This window comes from Schistocerca piceifrons, chromosome 5 (assembly GCF_021461385.2).
Source record: "Schistocerca piceifrons isolate TAMUIC-IGC-003096 chromosome 5, iqSchPice1.1, whole genome shotgun sequence".
Lineage (NCBI taxonomy): Eukaryota > Metazoa > Arthropoda > Insecta > Orthoptera > Acrididae > Schistocerca > Schistocerca piceifrons.
The window spans coordinates 534871893-534898273 of NC_060142.1; the positions used below are offsets into that span (position 1 = coordinate 534871893).

General features: G+C 52.8%; 2 protein-coding genes across 5 annotated transcripts in view; both read left to right on the forward strand.

Moving 5' to 3' along the window:
- LOC124797966 (TBC1 domain family member 31) overlaps nucleotides 1-26381 on the forward strand; it is a 308974-nt gene that overhangs the window by 2040 nt on the left and 280553 nt on the right. The gene's annotated exons all lie outside the window — the stretch shown is intronic.
- LOC124799124 (proline-rich protein 36-like) lies at nucleotides 11260-26145 on the forward strand. The gene is given in 5 exon segments (XM_047262662.1): nucleotides 11260-13800; nucleotides 13845-13943; nucleotides 13946-14014; nucleotides 14017-14606; nucleotides 26097-26145. Coding segments are annotated over 5 exon segments (3348 nt in total).

The following is a 26381-nucleotide window of genomic DNA, read 5'->3' on the forward strand; positions in this document are numbered from 1 at the left end:
GTTTTTGATGAGTTCTATTTTACATACACTTTTACTGTATATAGTGTAATCCTACAGGATCAAATAAAGTTCAGTTTGGTTTAACCTAACCTCTACAGTAAAGATGTCAGCTATAACTGACCAAGAGACAGTAGCAACTATGATTACCAAAGTACAAAGGGCAACTAAAGAAGTAGGAAGTCCTAAATATTCAGTAAATTGCATGAAATTGTTTTGTTTCATATCTCGTGGAATAAGTCGAAAGATTTAGCTCTTGGTAGGATCATGTAGAGGAACTGTAGCTCTAGTTTAGAAAAGTAGAGAACCAAGCACTGGATAGATATGTACCTAGTGGAACAATTCATAATGGAATATACCCTCCATTGTATGCATCTACATCTGTCTTTATAGTTTGCAAAACACTGTGAAGTGAATGGCAGAGGGTAGCCCTCACTGTACCATTTATTAGGGTTTTTTCCCATTCCATTCCCGTATGGAGCATAGGAAGAGTGTTTGTTTAAATATTGTTTACATGCCTATGTGTGTGTGTGTGTGTGTGTGTGTGTGTGTGTGTGTGTGTGTGTGTGTGTGTGTGTGTGTGTGTGCTGCAATTAATCTGCTTCTCTTCATGATCCTTACGAGAACAATATATATAGTGTTTTGTAGTATTTTCCTAGAGATATCATTTAAAGCCAGTTCTTGAAGCTTTGTAAGGAAGCTTTCTCAGCATAGTTTGCATATATCGTCAACAATCTGCCAGTTCAGTTTCATCAGCATTTCTATGACACTCTTCCTGGGTAAAACAAATCTCTGACCGTTTGTACTGCCCTCCCCGATATCGTCTGTTAGTTTTGTAAAGAAAATTGTAGGGCTATACACAAGTAGTTTATATGCAGAATGAAATGTCAAAATGGGAGTATGTGAATCCTTTGATGACTATAACAGAATCTTATGAAAAGGCCTCATAAAACCCAGATAATTCTGGTTATATGCAAAGGCTACCAGTAGCATGAAAGTCCATGCTCAGACACTAATGTGTGATACAGGAGCCCAGATAGAGGCTAGCATGAGGCAGAAGGAAATATTGAACTCCATTTTCAAATATTCGATTATGAAGGTAGATCGAAGAGTACTATCCAAGTTTAATTCTCACACCATTGAAAAGGTGAGTTATATACTGATATTAGCACTGTGGCACTAAGAAGCAACTGAAATTGTTGAAACTGAATCAGATTCTACACAGAATTTTCCATCTGGACTATTCCCTTTTTTTTTTTTTTAATCTCAGTATACTACAGATATCTTGAATCAGAAGCTGGACTCATTTTTTGAAAGCTCTTACAGGCCTCACCATAAACAAAATGGGTAGCGTAAGTGGCCCACAATACTTCTGCCAAACACCTATTGACATCTTCTGTTGAAGAGTCTTGAAACATATTCTGAACTCATACGTAATAAGGAATTTTGAACAGAACTTCCTACATCATGTCAACCAGCATGGATTCCAGATACGTAAGTCATGCAAAACCTAACTTGCTGTTTTCACATGGCACCTTAAAAGCCATGGTAAAAGCAATAGGTGGAAGCAGTATTCCTTGAATTCTGAAAATCTTTTGGTTCAGTATCACCCAAAGCTTATGAACAAAAATACTGCCTGTGAGCTGTCAAATTAAATTTGTGCCTGGGTTGAGGGTTCCATGATAAAGAAGATGCAGCATGTTGTTTTGGATGAATAGTTTTCAACAGATGCAGAAGTACTGTAAGGCATGGGTCCAGGAAAGTATATCATGAGATCTTTTACTGTTTGTGTTTTGTGATAATCTAGCAGAGAATAGTAATAGTAATCAGACATTTGACAGATCATACATGTATTTGTAATGAAATACTGCTACTGTTTGAAAAAGTTGCCAAAATCTTCTCATAAGTTTTCAGAGCAGTGCTAAGATTGAAAATTTGTTTAAATGTTCATAAATGTAAAATTGTGCACTTACCACAAGCAAAAATGAAGTATCATATCGAAAAATTCTATAAAATCAGTGAGTCACGGTTAGAATCAGTTAACTAATACAAATATTTGAGTGTGGGAAATAAAATGTGATGATCATGTAGACTCAGTCGTAGGTGAAGTGTATGACAGGCCTTGATTCATTGGTTGCATACTGAAAAAATAGTCAGTCTTTAGAAGAGATTTCTTACGAACTTACTCTTCTTGGAATATTCTTGAAGTATAGGAGATGCATACTACACATGGTAAATGATGGAACACTGAATGACACAAAGTAGGGCACTGTTGTTTTTTTTAAAAAAAAACCTTGAACCGTGGTTGCAGATAAACATCAGTTATCCCATAAGAGTCTATTTAACATGTTTCAGGGGCCAGTATTAAGTGAGGAATCAAGGAATACTTTACAGCCCCCTGCAAATTACAACTGCTAGGACAATGAAAATAAGATCAGGTCAATTACAGTGCACACAGAGGCATTTTGGCAGTCATTCCTATCCTGGTCCATAATGAAAGTACAGATTCCATCATTAGCTTTTGTCTCAACAGTCTCTCTTGCTCACCCGTGTGTGTGTGTGTGTGTGTGTGTGTGTGTATTTTTTTGTCACTGGTCCTTCAAATTGCTTATGATTCTGTGTCGCTTCATAATGTATTGCTGCATTTTATTGCTACTGAGTCTGACTCAACTACGATCCTTATGAACATGAACTTAAAGTTGTCGTAGCAGATTTATCTGTAGTGTAGCCCAAGCTCTATTTCTGCTACATATTTAGTGCACTTTTTATTTTAAATAACTGAAACTGCCAGGTGAATTCACAAAATGTATATTACATAACAGACAAGTCTCTGACAATTTTTATGCATGTAATGAACATATGTTATAAATCAACTATGAGAAATGTGAGGAAAGGGGGCATTACATAGCTCTTATGAGGAGAACCTTATAGCCTAAAGACAGACCACATAGCACTTGTTTTGTTTGATCATGAACTCTTCTGCACATGTAATATTTGGCCTTTAATATTGGCTCAAAGGAACCATTTGAAGATCACTTCTTGCAGTCAAAGGGAGATAGTTGGAGGGGAAATGATTCTCATGCTGCAGTGTTTCATAAGTAGGTTTACAATATGTGCTGATGTATTAGAACTTCAAACACAGGAAAGACATTCTAGACAATCCAACTCCCCTGTGCAAGAAGCCAACTGCCTCCACAGAAAGGAAAACCTCTGTATCAAGAAGGTATGAGGCAGCGTGATGTCCCATGTGGAGCATACATACCACTTCCCATTTCCCCCTGCAGGTGCGGGTGCTAGAATAGGCCCTCCATTTTCCCAAAGAGTGAGCCAATTGGGGAAGGGTGCCTTACATTGTGCATAGTGTCCATCTTGTGCTGAGACCTCTCGCATCCTTCGTCGACGTGGATCTGTACTTCCGCTTCTTCTCCAGCTGTTGGGCGAGGTCACCCTCCTAGGTGCATTTTCCTCCATCCTCTGTGCAGTATTGCTTTCTGTGCTGTTGACGATAACTGACTTCTTAGCTCATTTGCACCTGATATCCAGCACGGTAGCCAGTCCGTTGTGGTGAGGCCACCATGTACCCTGTACGTTGTAGCCTGCTGACTACACGGGAATTGCTCTGCTGATGACTGAGCCGTTAACTACACATGTATGCCAAGGAGTAGATGCCCGTCACCCTGGGGCATCGGGACTCCCAGCAACGGCCATCCTGCCAGATGGCCTTTGCTATGGCTGTGTGGCACCTGTTGGGATGGCCCCTGGTCGGAGTGGGTGGCATCAGGGCGGATGACACACCATGAATTGTAGTACGTCATCTCTTGCTGGTGATCAAACACTAGCAGTCTCTAAGTGGTCAAGGTCTAACTTCGATGCTAAGAAATACGACTCCAAATTGTTTGCCCCTCCCTTGGCCATACCATGGGAGGAACGCCAGGCTAAGGATGGCAGCGAAGCTTATTCGCCCCAGTAACTCATATGTACGAGAGTTGATGGGGAATCTTTCTTGTCAATGAAACCTCAATTTTTTGTGGAGCATTTAGAGAACAAGTTTGGGGAGTTGGAGAGCTTGTTCAAATTGCAGTCAGGGTCGGTCTTGATCAAAACAGCATCCTCAGCCCAGTCACGGGCACTACTCTCCTGTGACAAGATGTTTCTGTTTCCATCACACCCCGTAAGAGCTTAATTATGGCCAAGGGTATCATATTTCAGAAGGACCTTCTTTTGCAGTCTGACGATGAGCTGCATGTCAATTTAGAGCAGTGAGGTGTCCATTTTGTTCAGAGCATCCACCGGGGTGCAAGGGATAATCAGGTTGCCACCGATGCCTTCATCTTGGCCTTCGAGGGTGACATATTTCCTGAGAAGCTCAAGGTGGTGGTCTACCACTGTGATGTAAAGCCATATATCCCTCCCCTGATGCAATGCTTTAAGTGCTGGAAGTTTGGCCATATATCTTCCTGCTGTACTTCCAGCACCACCTGTCGGGATTGTGGATGGCCTTCACATACCAATACTCCCTGTGCCCCACCTCCCACCTGTGTCAACTGCAGAGAGCACCATTTGCCTTGCTTACCAGACTGCAGGATTCTTCAGCAAGAAAGAAAAATAATGGAATAGAAGACCCAGGACCGACTGACCTACACTGAGAGGAAATACGAGACGTCAACCTACACCGCCGCTATGACTCCGGTTCTACCATCTTCCGTTCCGCCACCTACAGTTGGCTCTCAGAGCCGTCAGACTCCACCTGCCCCCTTGATGGTGGGGGACACTTCCCTCCCTGTTCCTGCACAATCTATTTCAGGAGCAACACCCCCCCCCCCCCCCCAACCATCGGGGTGGTCAGACCCCACTTCTCAGCCGGAGAAGCGTAAGTGTTCTTCGGCACCTCTCACCAGGAAGGAATCCCTTGGGTCACTCCCTTCCCAGGTTCCTACCAGTGGCAATGCTGACACTCACCAGTGGCTGAAGCAACCGCAGGTAGCTGGTCGTAGGGCTTCACGGTCCTCCCAACTGGAAGAACCTAAGGAGCAGCCAGAGAAACCTAAAAAGTAAAAGACCCACAAGAACCAAGGCACTACAGTGGCACCCACACCATGACTACCTACAAGCTCTTTGTCTGAGGATGAGGTGGAGATTCTGGTATCCACTGAGGACCTAGATCTCGGTGGGCCCTCAGACACAATGTATGTCGATCGCAAGGTACTCATCTGGTGGCAGCAAGTGACACTGAGGTGTAGAGTGCCTCATTCAGTGTTTCATGCCTTCCCAGTCTCACGAACATCTAATCATCCAGTGGAATGGTGGCAGTGTTTTCCACTGCCTGGCTGAGCTCTGGCAACTGTTAAGCTTTACACCTGCTTTCTTCATTGCCCTCCAGGAAACCTAGTTCCCGGCAATGCGGACCCTTGCCCCCCATGGCCATAAGGGATATTACAGGAACCGTAGCGACTACAATAGAGTGACAGGCAGAGTTTCCATATATGTCCTGAACGCAGTAAGTAGTGAACATGTGCCCCTTTCAAACCCCTCTTTAAGCTGTGACTGTCGGGATAAGGATGACACAAGACATCCTTCTGCAGTGTATTTCTTCCTCCAGATGGTGCAGTAACCCTGAACATATTGGCTGCACTGATTGATCAACTCTCTAAACCTTTCCTACTTTTGGGAGATTTTAACACGCATAACCCCTTGTGGGGTGTCACCATACTTACTGGCCAAGGTAGGGATGTCGAAAATTTACTGTCACATCTCGACCTCTGCTTCTTAAATACAGGTGCCCCCACACATTTCAGTATGGCACATGGAACATATTCAGCCATTGATCTCTTTGTTTGCAGTCCTGGCCTTCTCCCATCTATCCATTGGAGAGCACACGACAACCTGTGTGGTAGTGACCATTTCCCCATCTTCCTGTCACTATTCAGCATCATGCCCATGGACCCCTACCCAGATGGGCTTTAAACAAGGCAGACTGGGTAGCCTTCAACTCTGCTGTCACCGTTGAGTCTCCCCCATGCGTTGCTATCGATGTTGTGACTGAGCAGATCACTACAACAATAATTTCTGCGATGGATAATGTGATCCCTCATTCTCCGTGACGCCCCTTGGTGAAAGACAGTCCCTTGGTGGTCGCTGGATGTCGCTGAGGCAATTAAAGAGCTTTGGTGAGCTCTTCAGCTACATAAGTGGCACCCTTCCCTAGAGCAACTGACGACGGAAATGGGAATGTTGGGAGAAGTACATGTCGACCATTGGGTGCCATACATCTCCTTCCCAAGACTGGTCGAAGATCAGACATTTTTTTGGGTACCAGACCCCAACAGGTGTCCCTGGCATTAACATCAATTTTTGGACAACATGGTTGTGGAAATGAAGCAGCAATTAGTATGATTAATCAATTATTCAAAAACAGTCTTAATTGCATTTATTATTATTATTATTATTATTATTATTATTATTATACTGCCAACTGGTTTCAACCCGACGTAGGGGTCATCTTCTGGGTGTTTACACCACTGGTCGACTGCTGGTGGTGTCACTCCTGTCTACATAGTTTCCTGCCGTTATGTAGGCAGGAGTGACACCACCAGCAGTCGACCAATGGTGTAAACGCCCAGAAGATGACCCTTACGTCGGGTTGAAACCGGTTGGCGGTATAATAATAATAATAATAAATGCGATTAAGACTGTTTTTGAATAATTGGTGAACAAGAATGGCATGCTCTCTACTGACGCAAATGCAATTCCCAAAGACTTTGCTGACACTATGCTCGAGCCTCTGCATTGGAGAACTACCCCCCAGCCTTTCACACCCTCCAACGGTGGATGGTAAGGAAAATCCTCTCATTCACTACATGCTACAGTGAACACTATAACGCCCCATTCACAGAGTGCAAGCTCCTCAGTGCCCTTGAACACTGCTCTGACACACCTCCTGGGTCGGATTGGATCCACAGTCTGATGATTAAACATCTCAACTGGATGTGGTGCGATGGTGTCTTTTCATCGCAGTGGTGGGAGAGCACCATCATGCCGGTGCTAAAATCCGCTTGATGTGGATATCTATCGGCCCATTAGCCTCATCAACGTTGTTTGTAAGCTGCTGGAGTGTGTGGTGTGTTGGTGGTTGTGTTGGGTCCTGGAGTCTTGTGGCCTACTGGCTCCATGTTAGCGCGGCTTCCTCCAGGGGCACTCTACCACTGAAATCTTGTGTCCCTCGAATCTGCCTTCCGAACAGCCTTTTCCAGACACCAACACCTTGTTGCCATCTTTTTTGACTTACACAACCTGGCGACATCATATCCTTGCCACATTGTATGAGTGAGGTCTCTGAGGCCCTCTCTTGATTTGTATCCAAAACTTCCTGTCGCTCTGTACTTTCCATGTCCAAGTTGGTGACTCTCATAGTCCCCCCCCCCCCCCCCCCCCCATATTCCGGAGAATGGTGTTCCGCAGGGCTCCATATTGAGTGTATCTCTAGTTTTAGTGGCCATTAACGGCCTAGCAGCAGCTGTAGGGTGTCGCTCTCCCCTTCTCTGTATGTGGATGACTTCAACCGCGAAGTCGTGTGTCATGCACTTCTGTCAGCGTCATACCGTTCATCCGGAACCTGAACTTTATGTTAATGACGATCCACTCTCTGTAATGGAGATATATCGATTCACAGGACTAGTTTTAACGCCCGATTGACTTGGCTAGCTCACCTTCATCAGCTTAAGCGGAAGTGCTGGCAGCACCTCAATGCCCTCCGCTGCCTGAGCAACACCAACAGGAGTGCAGATTGCTCTACTCTGCTGCAGTTCTACAGAGCCCTTGTTCAATCCTGCCTTGACTATGGGTGTCTGGTTTACAGTTTGGCGGCACCCTCAGCGTTGCGTGTACTTGACCCTGTGCACCACTGTGGCATTTGCCTAGCGACGGGAGCTTTTAGAACGATTCCGGTAACCAGTGTCCTGGTGGAGGTCGGAGTCCCTCCATTGAAGGTTAGGCATGCACAACTGCTCGCCAGTTACGTTGCATATGTTCTTAGTTCTCCTGCGCATCTGAATTACCGTCTCCTTTTCCCAATCACGGCAGTTCATCTCCCGCATTGTCAGCCAACATCAGGGCTAACGATTGTGGCTCGTGTCCACTCCCTTCTCTCTGAACTGGAGTCCTTCCCTGTACCACCTCCCATCCAGGTCCGTCCGCATACACCTCCATGGTGTACACATAGGCCGCAGATTCTTCTGGACCTTTCACTTGCCCCTAAGGCCTCTGTTGACCCTGCGGCTCTTGCTATGACTTCCTCTCGATTCTCGACATGTACCAGGGCCATGAAGGTGTTTACACTAACGGCTCGATGGCTGATGTTGACATAGGCTTTGTGTATGTTCTTGGAGGACATATTGAACAGCACTCCTTGCCAGATGGCTGCAGTGTTTTCACTGCAGAGCTGGTGGCCATATCTTGTGCTATTGAGCACATCCGCTCATGCCCTGGTGAGTCATTTCTCCTGCGTACTGACTCCTTGAGCAGCCTACAAGCTATCGGCCAGTGCTACCCTCGCCATCCTTTGGTAGCATATCAACCTGGCTATCCAGCTGGTTCCCTGTATTGTTTGCATTTTTGTTCTTTCTGACTGTTCTTTCATCCTTTTTGGCATTTAGGTCCGCACTTGAAGTTTGACCTCCACTTCTAAATTTTCTGTTTTTAGTATGAGCCATTTGGGGAAGAACTCCCTCCCTAGCATCTGCAGTATGGATTCGTCTCCCTCCCTCCCCCCCCTTCCTTCCCTTCTCCCTTCCTCACTGTAGGCCCCTTCCACCTTCCTGGGTCACCAACATGTGTAGCCAGTCCACATGGTGGGGCTCGTATGTACCCATCTGGCTGAGCCCCCTGACAACACAGGGACCACAGTACTGATACCCGAGCTGTTCCCTCACCATGTATGCCAAGGAGTGGTTGCTTATCTTCTTAGAGTATTGGAACTCCCAGTAATGGCCGCCATGTCAGGCGGCCCTTTCTGTGGCTGGGTAGCGCCCATGGGTGGAGCCCCTGATCAGAGTGGGTGGTATCAAGGCAGATGCTTGGCGCATGAAGCACATCAGTCTGCAAAAATCTGGCTGCTCTCAAACAGCTGTTTCTTCGAATGGTGAAGGACCATTGAATGCTGCTTCGTATGACCTGGCAACTTCCCCTTCTCTGGCTACACCATGGGAGGAAGGCCAGGCTTACCGTCTTGGGATGAAACACTTTCCATGCTACCTCATCTGTACCAGGACAGATGGGGACACACACACCGCCACAAAGAAATTGTTTTTTGTGGAGAATATCGAGTACAAGTTTGGTGAAGTGGAGTCTCATATTAAGATGCGGTCGGTCTCCCTGTCAATCAAAGCTTCTTCTGCTGACCAGTCTGCTGCTCTTCATGCTTGTGATCATCTTGGCAATGCCCCAGTGTCTATTACTCCTCACCAATCTCTGAATATGGTCCAGGGAGTGAACTTTCATAGTGACCTCAGCCTGAAAACTGAAGAGGAACTCCGGGCTAATCTGGAGTGACGCGGCATTCCTTTTGTTTGACATTTGCAGAAGGGTTGCCAAGATAACCACACTGATATTGGTGCCTTCATTCTGGCTTTTGACGTGGATACCCACCCAGAGAAGGACAAGGTTATGTGCTAGAGATGTGACGTAAAGCAGTACATCACACCATGCATGAGGTACTTTCGGTTGTTTTGTGTCTTCCCGCTATACCGCTGACCCTCCTTGTGGTGACTGTGGACATTGACTCCATGAGGGAATCCCTTGTGTTCTACCACCCGGGACTCCATGAGGCAATCCCTTGCCCTTTTGTTCTACCACCCGTATGTGTCACTTGTCATGACCACCACTCCTCTTGCTCGTGGGATTGCCCAACTTACTAGAGAGAGAAAAAGATCCAAGAGTACAAATCTCTGGATCGTCTGTCTTATGCTGAGGCTTGCCAGAAGTATGAGAGACTCCACCCAGTGTCACTATCTTCAACTTCTGCCTCTGTTACATTCTTTCCACCTCCCACCGCTTCCATATCGCAGCCCCCTCCCCTCTCCCCTCCCACTCTCCCCCCACCCCTCACCCCCTCCCCTTCCCCTCTCCTCACACCACTCACCTTCTCCCCTCCCCTCTCCCCCATCTCCCCTCCCACTCTCCCCTGCCCCTCTGCCCTACTCCTCCTACTCTCTCCTTCCTCAACTCCCTATCTCCCCCTCCCAGCTCCTCTCTCTCCTCGCCCTCGAACTCTTCCCTTCCTCTCGCCCTCCTCCCTCCGTCACCCTTTCTCTCCTCCAACTCACCCTCTCCCCTCCGTCTCCCTTTCTCCCCTCCCTTTCACCCCTCCCTTTCTCCCCTCCCATTTCCCCTCCCTTTCTCCCCTCCCTTACTCCCCTCCATTTCTCCCCTCCCTTACTCCCCTCCATTTCTCCCCTACCATTCTCCCCTCCCTTTCTCCCCTCCCTCAGATCCCTTTCGCCCCTCCCTTTCTCACCTCCCTTCCTCCCCTCTCTCCCCTCCCTTCCTCCCCTCTCCCCCCTCCCTTTCTCCCCTCCCTCCCCTCCCTTTCTCCCCTCCCCACTCCACTCGCCCTTTCTCCCTCTCCCCCTCTCCCCCTCTCCCCCTCTCCCCCTCGCCTTCTCGCCACGCCCTCTCGCCACGCCCTCTCCCCTCGCCCTCTCCCCTCGCCCTCTCCCCACGCCCTCTCACCTCGCCCTCTCCCCTCTCACCTCGCCCTCTCCCCTCGCCATCACCCTCTCCCCTCGCCATCACCCTCTCCCCTCGCCATCACCCTCACCCCTCGCCATCACCCTCTCCCCTCGCCATCACCCTCTCCCCTCGCCCTCCCCCTCGCCCTCCCCCCTCACCCTCCCCCTTCGCCCTCCCCACTCGCCCTCTCCCCTCGACCTCCCCCCTCGCCCTCCCACTCGCCCTCCCCCCTCGCCCTCCCGTTTCGGCCTCCCCACTCGCCTTCCCCCCTCGCCCTCCCGACTCGCCCTCCCGACTCGCCCTCCCGACTCGCTCTCCCCCCTCGCCCCCACCCTCTCCCCTCGCCCACGCCCTCCGCCCTCGCCCTCCCCCCTCGCCCTCGCCCTCCCCCCTCGCCCTCGCCCTCTCCCCTCGCCCTCTCCCCTCGCCCTCTCCCCTCGTCCTCTCCCCTCTCCCCTCGCTCTTGCCCTCTCCCCCTCCCCTCACCCTACCCCTCGCCCTCTCCCCTCGCCCCCTCCCCTCGCCCCTCGCCACACCATGCGCGCCCTCCGTCTCGCCCTCCGTCACGCCCTCTCGCCCTCCGTCACGCCCTCTCGCCCTCCGTCACGCCCTCTCTTCCTCCGTCACGCCCTCTCGCCCTCCGTCACGCCCTCCCGCCCTCCGTCTCGCCCTCTCGCCCTCAGCCTCGCCCTCTCGCCCTCCGTCTCGCCCTCTCGCCCTCGGTCTCGCCCTCTCGCCCTTCGTCTCGCCCTCCGCCTCCCCCTCTCGCCCTCCGCCCCGCCCTCTCACCCTCCCCCTCGCCATCTAACCCTCCGCCTCGCCATCTCGCCCTCCGCCTCGTCTCTCGCCCTCCACCTCGTCTCTCGCCCTCCGCCTCGCCCTCTCCCCTGCCCACTGCCTCGCCCTCTCCCCCGCCCTCCGCCTCGCCCTCTCGCCCTCCACCTTGCGCTCTTGCCCTCCGCCTCACCCTCTCGCCCTCCGTCTCGCCCTCTCCCCCGCCCTCCGTCTCGCCCTCTCCCCCGCCCTCCGTCTCACCCTCTCCCCCGCCCTCCGTCTCGCCCTCTCCCCCGCCCTCCGCCTCGCCCTCTCCCCCGCCCTCCGCCTCGCCCTCTCCCCCGCCCTCCGCCTCGCCCTCTCCCCGCCCTCCGCCTCGCCCTCTCCCCCGCCCTCCGCCTCGCCCTTTCCCCCGCCCTCCGCCTCGCCCTCTCCCCCGCCCTCCGCCTCGCCCTCTCCCCCGCCCTCCGCCTCGCCCTCTCCCCCGCCCACCGCCTCGCCCTCTGCCCCGCCCTCCGCATCGCCCTCTGCCTCGCCCTCCGCATCGCCCTCCGCCTCGCCCTCTGCCACGCCCTCCGCCTCGCCCTCTGCCCCGCCCTCCGCCTCGCCCTCTCCCTCGCCCTCCGCCCAGCCCTCCGCCCCGCCCTCCATCCCGCCCTCCCCCCCCCTCCGTCCCGCCCTCTCCACCCCTCCGTCCCGCCCTCTCCCCCGCCCTTCGTCCCGCCCTCTCCCACGCCCTCCGTCTTGCTCTCTCGCCCTCCGTCTCACTCTCTCGCCCTCCGTCTCTCCCTCTCGCCCTCCGTCTCCCTTTCTCCTCTCCCTCTCGCCCTCGCCCCCTCCCCTGCCCCCACCCCCACCCCTCCCCCGCCCCCCGCCTCGCCCGCCACCGCCCCCGCTCGCCGCCTCGCCCTCTCCCCCTCCCCTGCCCCCTCCCCTGCCCCCCGTCTCGCCCTCCCCCGCCCTCCGCCTCACCCTCCCCCGCCCTCCCTCGCCCTCCGCCACGCCCTCTCCCCCGCCCTCCGCCTCGCCCTCTCTCCCGCCCTCCGCCTCGCCCTCTCCCTCGCCCTCCGCCTCGCCCTCTCTCCCGCCCTCCGCCTCGCCCTCTCCCCCGACCTTCGCCTCGCCCTCTCACCCGCCCTCCGCCTCGCCCTCTCCCCCGCCCTCCGCCTCGCCCTCTCCCCCGCCCTCCAGTTCGCCCACTCCCCCGCCCCCCGCCACGCCCCACGCCTCGCCCTCCCCCCTCCCCCCGCCCCCCGCCTCGCCCTCTCCCCCGCCCCCCGCCTCGCCCTCTCCCCCGCCCACCGCCTCGCCCTCTCCCCCGCCATCCGCCCCGCCCTCTCCCCCGCCATCCGCCCCGCCCTCTTCCCCGCCCTCCATCCGCCCCGCCCTCTTCCCCGCCCTCCATCCTGCCCTCTCCCCCCCTCCGTCCCACCCTCTCCCCCGCCCACCGTCCCGCCCTCTCCCACGCCCTCCGTCTCGCTCTCTCGCCCTCTGTCTCTCCCTCTCGCCCTCCCTCTCTCCCTCTCGCCCTCCGTCTCCCTTTCTCCCCTCCCTCTCGCCCTCGCCCCCTCCCCTGCCCCCGCCCCCTTCCTCGCCCCCTCCCCCGCCCCCCGCCTTGCCCTCCCCCGCCCCCGCCCTCTGCCTCGCCCTCTCCCCCTCCCCCTCCCCTGCCCCCTCCCCCGCCCCCTTTCCCCGCCCCCCGCCTCGCCCTCACCCGCCCTCCGCCTCGCCCTCTCCCCCGCCCTCCGCCTCGCCCTCTCCACCGCCCTCCGCCTCGCCCTCTCCACCGCCCTCCGCCTCGCCCTCTCCCCCGCCCTCCGCCTCGCCCTCTCCACCGCCCTCCGCCTCGCCCTCTCCCCCGCCCCCCGCCTCGCCCTCTCCCCCGCCCCCCGCCTCGCCCTCTCCCCCGCCCTCCGCCTCGCCCTCTCCCCCGCCCTCCGCCTCGCCCTCCCCCCCGCCCTCCGCCTCGCCCTCCCCCCCGCCCTCCGCCTCGCCCTCCCCCCCGCCCTCCGCCTCGCCCTCCCCCCCGCCCTCCGCCTCGCCCTCTCCCCCGCCCTCCGCCTCGCCCTCTCCCCCGCCCTCCGCCTCGCCCTCTCCCCCGCCCTCCGCCTCGCCCTCTCCCCCGCCCTCCGCCTCGCCCTCTCCCCCGCCCTCCGCCTCGCCCTCTCCCCCGCCCTCCGCCTCGCCCTCTCCCCCGCCCTCTCCCCGGCCCTCTCCCCCGCCCTCTCCCACGCCCTCTCCCACGCCCTCCCCCTCGCCCTCTCCCCCGCCCTCCCCCTCGCCCTCTCCCCCGCCCTCCGCCTCGCCCTCTCCCCCGCCCTCCGCCTCGCCCTCTCCCCCGCCCTCCGCCTCGCCCTCTCCCCCGCCCTCCGCCTCGCCCTCTCCCCCGCCCTCCGCCTCGCCCTCTCCCCCGCCCTCCGCCTCGCCCTCTCCCCTGCCCTCCGCCTCGCTCTCTCCCCCGCCCTCTCCCCCTCCCCCGCCCTCTCCCCCTCCCCCGCCCTCTCCCCCCCCTCCGCCTCGCCCTCTCCCCCGCCCTCTCCCCCGCCCTCCGCCTCGCCCTCTCCCCCGCCCTCTCCCCCGCCCCCTCCCCTGCCCCCTCCCCTGCCCTCTGTCCCCCCCTCTCCCCCGCCCTCTTTCCCGCCCTCTCCCCTGCCCTCTGTCCCGCCCTCTCCCCCGCCCTCTCCCACGCCCTCCCCCCCCGCCCTCCCCCCGCCCTCCCCCCGCCCTCCCCCCGCCCTCCCCCCGCCCTCCCCCCGCCCTCCCCCTCGCCCTCCCCCACGCCCTCCCCCTCGCCCTCTCCGCCGCCCTCCCCCTCGTCCTCTCCCCCGCCCTCCGCCTCGCCCTCTCCCCCGCCCTCCGCCTCGCCCTCCGTCTCGCCCTCTCCCCCGCCCTCCGCCTCGCCCTCCGCCTCGCCCTCCGCCTCGCCCTCCGCCTCGCCCTCCGCCTCGCCCTCCGCCTCTCCCTCCGCCCCGCCCTGCGCCCCGCCCTGCGCCCCGCCCTGCGCCCCGCCCTGCGCCCCGCCCTGCGCCCCGCCCTGCGCCCCGCCCTCTGCCCCGCCCTCCGCCCCGTCCTCCGCCCCGCCCTCTCCCCCGCCCTCCGTCCCGCCCACCGTCCCGCCCTCTCCCCCGCCCTCCGTCCCGCCCTCTGCCACACCCTCCGTCTCGCTCTCTCGCCCTCCGTCTCTCCCTCTTGCTCTTCGTCCCGCCGTCTGCCACGCTCTCTCGCCCTCCGTCTCTCCCTCTCGCCCTCTCGCCCTCCGTCTCCCTTTCTCCCCTCCCCCTCGCCCTCGCTCCCTCCCCCTTCCATCCCCTCCCCCATCCTCCCCCTTGTCCGCTCCCACTCCCTCTCTCCGCCCCCACTCCCCCTCTCCGCCCCCACTCCCCCTCTCCGCCCCCACTCCCCCTCTCCGCCCCCACTCCCCCTCTCCGCCCCCACTCCCCCTCTCCGCCCCCACTCCCCCTCTCTGCCCCCACTCCCCCTCTCCGCCCCCACTCCCCCTCTCCACCCCCACTCCCCGTCTCCACCCCAACTCCCTCTCTCCGCCACCACTCCCTCTCTCCGCCCCCACTCCCTCTCTCCGCCACCACTCCCTCTCTCCGCCCCCACTCCCTCTCTCCGCCCCCACTCCCTCTCTCCGCCCCCACTCCCTCTCTCCGCCCCCACTCCCTCTCTCCGCCCCCACTCCCTCTCTCCGCCCCCACTCCCTCTCTTTGCTCCCACTCCCTCTCTCTGCTCCCTCTCAACCTTTCCTCTCCCGTCACCCTCTACCCTCCCCTTCTTCACTCCTCCTCTCCCCTCCCCCCTCTCCCTCTCACCTCATTCTCTACCCTTCCCCTCTGCCCTCTGACCTCTTCCATCTCCATCCCCCTCCCCCTCCCCCTCCCCCTGCAGTTCCTACGACCTTCCATCTGGGAGCCACTCCCCCCTCCCCAGATGATGAAGTGCCCTACTGCTTCAGGACATGCCAATAATGGGGCTCACCACTCTTGGTGCAGTTTCCATTGGTAGCATCTGCTGAGTGCTGGCTCCGAGGTGCCATCTGACGTGTCTCTGCATCAGCCATCTCCGTTGGCTTCCAGTTTTCTCCCTCCAAAACATAAGTTACACATTTTTGTCATTGACCCACAGTACGTCCCGATCTAGAACTTCATTTAGGCAACCGACTCCTTGATGTTTTAAGACAGTCCCTTTTCTTGGGTCTTATTTTTGATAAAAAGCTGACATGGCTGCCCCATATTCGCCACCTAAAGACTACATGCATGCTGAAGTTTAATGCTCTCCTCCTCCTGGTCCACACACATATTGGGGTGCAGACTGTACCACTCTTCTCAAGCTTTACCATGCTCTGGTCTTGTCCAGAGTAGATTATGGTAGTCAGATTTATGGTTCAACGGCTCTGCAACTACTTGACCCTGTTCATTATTGTGGAGTTTGTCTAGTCTATTGGTGCCTTTTGCAGTAGTCCCATCAACAGTCTCCTCACTGAAGCAAGGATCCCCCCTCTACAAATATGATGGAGCCAACTCGTGGTTTCTTACGCAATTGCCATTTGCCAATTCCCTGACCATCCCATGTACCCTGTCCATGTGAGGGATTGCTGGTTGGCATGCGTCTCACATCCCTCTGTCGGGATCTCCATCTCCATCCACTGGAATGCACCCATATATTTTCTTCCATACCCCCCCCCCCCCCCCCCCTTTGGATGCTGCCTAGACCGCAGATTAGGACTGACCTATTCTAGGGTCCTAAGGCCTCTGTCTTCTCTATGGTTTTCTGGCATCTTGTACGTGCCATCCTTCCAGAGTTCCAGGGGGCCACTATCTTCTACACTGCTGTTTCTAAGACAATCAATAAGGTGGGATATGCTTTCACGTCTCCTACTGGCTTAGATCACCATTTATTGCTGGAATCATATAGTGTGTTCACTGCAGAGCTTCTAGCCATTCACAGAGACCTCTATTTTGTTTCTCAGGTCTCCGTCCACAGTGTTGTAATTTCTCCCGACTCAATGAGCAGCCTGCAGGCTATCGACCAATGCTGTTCTCGTCACCCTTTGGCCTCTGCTATTCATGACCTTCTCTCTGCCTTTGGCAGTGCCACCTGCTCAGTTGTCTTTCTCTGGGTCCCAAGTCACATGGGCATGCCACCAGGGAATGAACTGGCTGACTATTTGGCTAGAGAAGTAGATACTTATGCCCCCCTCCACCTTTTCCCTTTCATGATTCCAGCTGCAGATCTAAGTCAGATCTCTTTGTCCAAAAGTGGAATGACATCTGGTGCACTACTGCTCATAGTAATAAACTCCGCGCAATCAAGGAGTCCACTGCAGTTTGGCAGTCTTCCTTGCACTGCTCTCGGAAGGAGTCCACTGTTTTATCCTGTCTACACATTGGTCATACCAGAATTCTGCGTAACAAATCACCCCCACGATGTGGTTGTGGAGCCAGACTGACGGTATCCTACATATTGATGGAATGTCCCCTTCTTTTGCCCCTTCATACTACGCATAGTCTTCCAGATTCCTTAATTTTAATATTAGAGATGATTCAAAGGTGGTTGAACTCGTCCTCAGTTTCCTCCGTGAAAGTGGTTTTTTTTTCAGATATACAGTTTTGCTTTACTCCTGGAGCAGGGGCAGGGTGGTTGTGGTTGGGACCTCTCTTCATTTCGTCTTGATCTGGGACCCCGTGACCACTTCTCCAGGGAAAAGCACCCTTTTTTTCCAATTTTTAGATTTGGTCTCATCTTTTATGCCTTTTACTGTGTGTGTTTTAACTTTATTATTTTATAATTTGCCTCCCCTGACTGGATCCATCCACTTTTAGTGGACTGACTTTCTCCTGTGAGTAACTTTAGAACTACCGGACTGATGACCTCGCTGTTTGACCCCATAAACCCTCTTAATCAGTCACTGTACTGGTCACTACACGAGGACCTTTGTGACGGTGATTACTTTCTGGTGATCTTGATGTTTCCTTTGTACTGCCAGACCGAACGATTACCACATTGGTCACTTCGCAGAGCCATCTGGTCTTTCTATGCTTCTGCTGTTACATTCATCACCTCTTTGTTGGATTGTATTGATGAAGTGTGCAAGATATCTCAGACATGATAATTCATATCGCTGGAACTTCTATTCCCCTGTCTACAGGTCCCTGCCACTGTCAGACATTGCAATAGCTACTCAGAATTGCCAATGAGCCATGCAACAATTCAAATGACATCCTTTGCAGACCAACTGTATCTCTTCTAAGCAACTTCATGCTAAAGCTTGCTGTCTAATCAAACACAATAAGAAGTAATGATGGGATCACTATGTCTCCTCCCTGAGGACATATGTCTCATCATCTCAGATGTGGGTTAAGCTCTTAGTGGTCATATGGACCACCAACAACCAATATCTCTTCCAGGTCTTGCCCTACTGGATGGTCTTTGTATCGATTCATTGGTTCTTGCAAAACAACTTGTGACCCTCTTTGTGAGAGAGTTGGTATCCTCTTCCTTACTGGCTACATTTACTGCAAAAGTGACAAGTTGAAGACATTCCCTTATGCTGGACTCTTTACCAAGCTGAATTCTGTAACAAACCCTTCACTGACCGGGATCTACTTCAGGATCTTGCCTCATCCCATGACACAAACCCAGGCCCTGATTCAATCCACAGTCAGATGAACCAATACCTGAATGTTCTCCAAAGGCAACATCACCTCAGGGTCTTCAACCGTATTTATATCCAAGGTGCCTCCCTTCTCAATACCTCCCTGCGGGTCTGGGAGTTACAATAGGCCCGAGGTATCCCTGCCTGTCGTAAGAGGCGACTAAAAGGAGTCTCACACGTTTTGGCCTTTATGTGAGGGTCCCCTGTAAGGTTTGACCTACATTTTTCAAAATTTTCCTGAAGAGCGAGCCAATTGGGAAGGGCGCCTTACATGGTGCATCGTGTCCATTGTGCATTGAGATCTTTAGCCCACTTTCTCGTCATCGCATTGCAGTCCAGCCCATTCTCCATCTCTTGGGCAAGAACACCTCCTGGGTGCGTTTTTCACTACGCCTATGCAGTGTCACTTTCTGTGGCAACGATGACCATGGACTTCTTTGCAACTCATATCCAGCATGGTAGCCAGTCCGTTGCGGTGGGGCCGCCATGTACCCGGTTGGTTGTAGCCCCCTGACAACACAGGGATCGTCCTGCTGATGCCTGCACAGTTAACTCCCCACGTATGCCAAGGAGTAGATGGCCGTCACCCTGGGGCGTGGGGACTCCCGGCAATGGCCATCCTGCTAGGTGGCCTTTGCTGCGGCTGAGTGGTGCCTGTGGGGAGGGCCCCTGGTCGGATTGTGTGGCATCAGGGCAAATGAAATGCCATGAGGCATAGTACGTCATCTCTTGCTGGTGGTCCGCCGCCTGCAGTCTCTAAGCAGGCAAAGTCTAACTTCAATGCCAAGAAATATGACCCCAAGTCGTTCCCCTCCCTGGCCACACCATGGGAGGAATGCCAGGCTAAGGATGGCAGTGAAGCTTATTTGTCCCGTTTCCTCGTATGTACAAGAATGGGGAATCTTTCATGTCCATGAAGCCTCAGTTTTTTGTGTAGCATTTGGAGGACAAGTTTGGGGAGGTGGAGGGCTTGTCCAAAATGCGCTCTGGATCAGTTTTGATAAAAACAGCATCCTCTACCCAGTCACGGGCATTACTCGCTTGTGGCATGTTGGGGGATGTTTCTGTTACCATCATGCAGGGATCTTCTTTTGCATTCTGACGACGTGCTGCACGCCAATTTAGAGCGAAGAGGTGTTCATTTTGTCCAACGTGTCCTTTGGGGTCCAAGGGATAACCAGTTTGCCACCAGTGCCTTCATCTTGGCCTTTGAGGGTGACACATTGCCCGAGGATGTCAAGGTGATGGTCTACCGCTGTGACGTCAAGCCATATATCACTCCCCCATTGTGGTGCTTCAAGTGCTGGAAGTTTGGCCATCTGTCTTTCCACTGTACTTCCAGCCCCACGTGTCGAGATTGTGGATGTCCATCGCATCCCAATACTCCATGTGCCCCACCTCCCATTTGTGTCAACTGCGGAGAGCATCATTCACCTTGCTCGCCAGACTGCAGGATTTTACAGAAAGAGAGGAAAATCATGGAATATAAGACTCTGGACCGACTGACCTACACTGAGGCTAAGAGGAAATTTGAACGCCTACATCCTGTGGCTATGAGCTCCTCATATGCCGCCGCTACGAGACAAGTTGTCACCCCATCAGTTCCTTAAATTCCTGTTGCCTCTCAGAAGCAGGGACTACAGCTGCCCCCTTGATGGTGGGGCACACTTCCCTCTCTGTTGCTTCCGCACCACTTACTTTGGGAGCAACACTCCTCCCCCCCCCCCCCCCCCCAAAATCATTGGGGATTTCAGTCCTCACTTCTGAGACAGAGAAGCGTAAGGCTTCGACTCCTCTCGCTAGGATGGGGTCACTTGGGTCACTCACTTCCCAGGTTTCTGCTAGTGGGAAAGATGACACCTGCCGTTGACTGAAGAGCCCAAAAGCAGCTGTTCGTAGGGCTTCACACTCATCCTCAGTCCCTGAGACTGATTCAGTCATATCCTCCCAGCCAGAGAAATCCAAGTAACAGCGCAAGAAATCAAAAAAGAAGACCCCCAGGACCAAGGAACTTACAGTGGCACCCACACCACTGCTACCTACAAGCTCTGCGTCTGTGGATGGGGTGGAGCTTCTGGCATCCGCTGAGGACCTGGATCTCGCCAGACCCTCAGACACAATGGATATAGACTCTTCAGGCAAAAAGTTGGTGGCAGCAGGTGACCTGACATCACCGTTGAGTCTCCCCCACATGGTAACATCGATGTGATGGTTGAGCAGGTGACTACCACAATCGTTTCTGTGGCAGAAAACAGGAATCCTTGGTCTTTAGGGTGCCCCCACTGAAAGACACTTAGTGGTTGCCGGAAGTCACTGAGGCAATTAAGGAGCATCGGTGAGCTCTACAGCAACATAAGCAGCACCTTCCCTTGAGCATCTGATAGCCTTTAAGCGGCTCTGTGCCCCTGTACACCAGCTTATAAAACAATGGAAACTGGAGTGTTGGGAGAGGTACATGTCGACTATTGGGTGCCATTCGTTACCTTCCCAAGTCTGGACAAAGATCAGACATCTTTTTAGGTACCAGACCCCAACAGGTATCCCTGGTGTTAACATCAATGGCATGCTATGTTCTGACGCAAATGCGATTGCGCATGGTGGATGGAAAGGAAAGTCCTCTCGTTCACTACATGCCACAGTGAACCCTATAAGGCCCCATTTATGAAGTGGGAGCTCCTCAGCGCACATGCACATTGCCCCGACACAGCTCGTGGGCCAGATCGGATCCACAGTCAGATGATTAAACACCTCTTGTCTGACTACAAGCGCCATCTCCTTGTCATCTTCAACCAGATTTGGTGTGGCAATGTCTTTACATTGCAATGGCAGGAGAGCAGCATCCTACCGGTGCTCAAATCCTTTAAAAACCCACTTGAAGGGGATAGCTATGGGTCCATCAGCCTCACCAACATTGTTTGTAAGCTGCTGGAATGTATGGTGTGTCGGCAGTTGGGTTGGGTCCTGGAGTCACGTGGCCTACTGGCTTCATGTCAGAGGTGGCTTCCGCCAGGGGCGCTCTACCACTGATAATCTTGTGTCCCTCGAGTCTGCTACCCAAACAGCCTATTCCAGACGCCAACACCTTGTTGCCATCTTTTTTTATCTACGAAACGCGTATGACACCACCTGGCAACATCATATCCTTGCCACATTATATGGGTGGGGTCTCCAAGGACCGCTCCCGATTTTTGTCCAGAATTTCCTGTCGATCCGTGCTTTCCATGTCCAATCCCACAGTTCCCCCCATATCAGGGAGAATGGGGTCCCGCAGGGCTCTGTAATGAATGTACCGCTATTTTTAGTGGCCAACAGCGGTCTAGCAGCAGCTGTAGGGCCATCTGTCTCACCCTCTCTGTATGCAGACAACGTCTGCATTTTGTACTGATTCACCAGTACTGGTGTTGCGGAGCAGTGCCTACAGGGAGTCATCCACAAAGCGCATCATGGGCTCTCGCCAATGGCTTCCAGTTTTCGGCCGCAAAGTCGTGTTTCACGCACTTCTGTCAGCCTCGCACCATTCATCCAGAACCAGAACTTTACTTTCATGATGATCCACTCACTATAGTGGAGACATATCAATTCTTAGGACTGGTTTTCGACTCCCGATTGACTTGGCTACCTCACCTTCATGAGCTTAAGCGGAAGTGCTGGCAGCACCTCAATGCCCTCCGCTGCCTGAGCAACACCAACTGGGGTGCAGATCGCTCCACTCTGCTGCAGCTTTACAAAGCCCTTGTTCAATCCCGCCTTGACTATGGTAGTCTGGTTTATGGTTTGGCGACGCCCTCAATGTTATGTGTACTCGACCCAGTGCACCATTGTGTCATTCGCCTAGCGATGGGGAGCTTTTAGAACAAGTCCAGTGAGCAGGGTCCTGGTTGAGGCTAAAGTCCCTCCATTGTGGATCTGATGTGCTCAACTGCTCACCAGTTACATTGCACACATTCTTAGTTCTCCTGAGCATCTAAATTACTGTCTCCTTTTTCCACCTGCAGCAGTTCATCTCCCAGGTCAGAGCTAACGATTGCAGTTCGCGTGTGATCCCTTTTGTCTGAACTGGAGTCCTTCCCTTTACCATCTCCCATGCAGGTCCATCCGCATACACCTCCATGGTGTACACCTAGGCTGCAGATTCGTCTGGACCTTTCACATGACCTTAAGGACTCAGTTACTCCTGCCGCTCTCTGCTGTCACTTCCTGTCGATTCTTGACATGTTCCTGGGCTCTGAAGTGGTTTACACTGATGGCTCGATGGCTGATGCCCGTGTTGGCTTTGCGTACATTCACTGAGGCTATTTTGTGCAGCATTCCTTGCCCAATGTCTGCAATGTATTCATTAAGGAGACTACGAATGTGTGGAAGACTTGCATGCAGGCCTCTCTCAGGGAATCGGTTGTCCTCTGCCGTCTCCGCATTGGCCACTCTTGGGCGACCCATGGTTACCTCCTGCGCCGTGCAGACCCGCCTGAGTGTTGGTGCGGTACCCCGGTTGACAATGGCCCATATTCTGGTGCATTGTCCCACTTTGACTGCCCTGCGACCAAATCTTAGGTTGCCGGACTCGTTGCCGCTAATTTTATGCTTCATTGGTTGATTTAGTTTTACGTTTTATTCGTGAGGGTTGGTTTTATCATTTGATCTAAGTTTTAGCACATGTCCTTCACACCTCTGTGTTCTCCACCCTAGTGCTTCTAGGGTGGAGGTTTTAATGTGTTTGAGTGGCTGGCTTCTCCTTTTTTATTCTCATGGTCAGCCCGCCATGGTGATCTGCTTTGTTGTTTTAATCTCTTCATCCCATTTCTTGCGTTTCTGTGGTTTTCTTGTCCCCTTTTGCCCATTTACATGTCGCCCTTCATTGTTCTTGTGATTTTTTTCTTTCATTCCGTTTTGCGTTGTCAGTCTCGTTTGTATTATTCTCACACTTGTGGCATTGTTTTATTCGGAACAAGGGTCAGATGACCTCGTAGTTTGGTCCCTTACCCCCTCTTAATCCAACCAATCAACCTTCTCAATGGCAAGATAGGATAGTTGTCCCAATCCTTAAGCCAGGCAAGAACCCAATGTCTCTCGACATTTGCTGGGTGATTAGTCTGACCAACTCACTCTGTAAGCAGCTTGGAAGGTTGGTTGCCCGCAGATTATGTTGGTCCTCAAATCTCGTGGCCTTTTGCCTCTCCATTAGTGTGGTTTTCAGCAGGGATGACCACAACCAACCATCTGTTTAGGTTGGAAGCAACAATGAGTCAGGCATTTTTCTAAATGCCAGCACATTGTCACAGTCCTTTTTGACCTGAGTAAGGCATGTGACACCTCTTGGCATCATCACAATTTATTCGCTGTCCATGACAGTGGTGTTAGAGGCCATATACCGATTTTTATTTGTGAGGCTTTGTCCCACTGTCGGCACTTCATTCAGCTCCCCACGGGTCCAAGAGAATGGCATCCCACAGGACTCTGTATGAATGACTTCTGTTGGGCCACTGGTCACCTCTGTGTTGTATGTTGATGATTTTTGCATTTGATGCTGCTCCCTTACGTAGCCGCTTCTGAATGCTATCTCGAAGGTGCCACCCTGTAGGCCTCTGCATGTGCTCTTTTCCATGGTTTCCATTTTGCCCATACAAAAATGTGGGCCCTGCATTTCTGCTGCTGTACCATGGTCCATCCTGACCCTGAACTCTATTTAGGTACTCAGCACTTGGAAGTTGAAGCACAGTCCGTTTCTTGGGCGTTGTTTTCAGTAAAAAGCTTACCTGGCTGTCCATATTTGTCGCCTGAAGACTAGCTGCATGTGCAACCTTAAAGGGGTCTGCTTTCTTGCCCAAACATCTTGCAGCAAGGTTCATGTTACTCTTATCTGTATTTACTGGCTCATGATTTTGTCCCGAGTGAACTATGGTTGCCAGACATGTAGCTCAGCAGCTCCTTCAGCATTGTGCATCTGATGACTAGTGCCTTCTGGACTAGTCCCATAGGCATTCTCCTTGTTGAGGTGGGGCTGTTTCCTCTTCAGATTCAATGGTACCAGCTCTTGGCCGCCTATGCAATCACCATTTAACAACTTCCTGATCAACTTTTATATCCCATTCTCTTTGCCTATGAAGGGTGTCCTCGTCCTGCTACCCATCTTTGAATGGGATTAAAAGTTGGAATGCGCTTCACTTTCATCTGCCAAGATCTCCATCTCCTCTCCCTGGACTATGCTCCACATGTTTTCCCGTGAATTCCTGTATGTCAGGCTATGGATTAGGACTGATCTCTTCCAAGGTCCTAAAGTCTCAGTTATCCTCATGAGTTTTTGGTGTCTGTTACGTTAGGTTCTTCAGGAGTTACAGGATGCTACCAGTCTTTTACAATGATGCTCTAAAACTGTAGATCAGGTGGGGTTGCTTTTACTTCTCCTGGTGATATGGAGAATTTTTCCCTGTAGTATGTTTGTGGCAAAACTGACAGCACATTTTATTAAAAGAGCTCCCTTGACTGCGTTTTAATGTGTACAGACTCAATGAGCAATCTCCAGGTTGTCAATTGATGCTATTCATGCCATCCTTTGGTCTTCGCTATTCATGATCTGCTAGCTGACTTTTGTCATGCTGCCTCTTCAGTTGACTTTCTCTGGGTCCCAAGTCATGTGGATATTCTGAGGAATGAACTGGTCAACTATTTGGCTACAGGAGCACTTACTCTCTCCCCACTTGCTTTACTGATCCCATGTGGGAATTTGCAGGTGCATTTGAGATCTCTGCTCACTTGGAACTGGTGGGCTGTTGCCCCATGTAGTAAACTCTGCACAGTCAAGGAACCTACTGCAACGTGGTGCTCTTCCTTCTATTTCTCCTAGAGTAAATCCACAGTCCTATGTTGTCTCCACATTGATCATATCATGTTAACCATTGTTTTGTGTAATGAGTAACCCCCACATTGTACTTGTGGAGCCTTACTGAAAGTAGCTCGTGTTTTCGTGGAATGCCCCCCCCCCCCCCCATTTTTCCCCCACTGTGCTAAGTATAGACTTCCGGACTTATTGCCTCTAATATCGGGGGACGATTCATGGATGGATGATCTGGTTCTCAGTTTTCTCTGTGAAAGTAGTTTTTATTCTTAGGTATAAGGTTTTAATCTACCCCTGGAGCAGGGAAGGGGAGGGCTGGATGGGAATGGCGCATCTCCCGCTGCTGTACACTAGGTGTGCGGGTTCCCCGACCCTAACCCCTATACCAGGCTACTCTTTCAACCTCTTTCGCTCGTTTTAATTGATTTTAGATTTAATTTGTCTCCTTCCTGGCACACCCTGTTTTCCATTCTAGGTGTCTCACTCTGTTGAGTGGTGGGTGCTCTTGACTGTAGTGGGTCAGGGGTGGGACAGCTGTGGGTGGGACATTTATTGTCACTTGCAGAACCCTGTGTTTGTCCATCTGCTGACTGCCCTATTTCTTTCATCTTGCTTTTGTTCTTGACAGTACAAAAGATATACATTAAGTTTTTAGCCTTCTTGCTTTTACTGTTATGAACCTCCTGACTAGCAGGAAACATTCTCTGTGGACGTCTCTCAGACTGAGAGACTGATGGTCTTGTTGCTTGGTCCCTTGCATCCTCCCCCTGTCCCAGTCAACCAACCAGCCAAATGTGGTCTTATTCTGCATGTACATGAGTTGCCTGAAATGTGTAGAGAAATTCCTGCCAGTCTCCCCAGTGTAACACACTTGTACTCATTACACAATATCTCGTACTGTAACTTAAGTTTTAAAATTGTATTGTTATTGTGCTATATGACCACTCCATTTGTGTTATTGTAAGATAGTTACTTTTTTTACCATCTCTGCTGATGACTACAATGGACTGAAACTATGATCCTGCAAAATTATTAATTGCAATTGAGACTGTATAAAAGTAAAAATTGTGATGTTGAAGTGTAGTTTTTTGATAGTATTTTTATTGACAGACTAACTGGTACCTTTCAGTACAACCATCCCACTACTGATATGCTGTGAAAACTTCCAGTTATATTGGCAAATAATGCATGATATTCCAGTAGGAGAAACAGTGTTTGTTATAGGAAACACTGTGGAATCCATTTCTTCCAGCCCATTCTATAGCGGTCTTTTCATTGACCCCTGTTTCTAAATGATTTCCACGTTCTACCAACATTTTGCACTACTTATCTACCTATTTCCAAAACAGGTATTCATCTAGTATCTGCCAAATGAACCATGACAACAGTTATTCA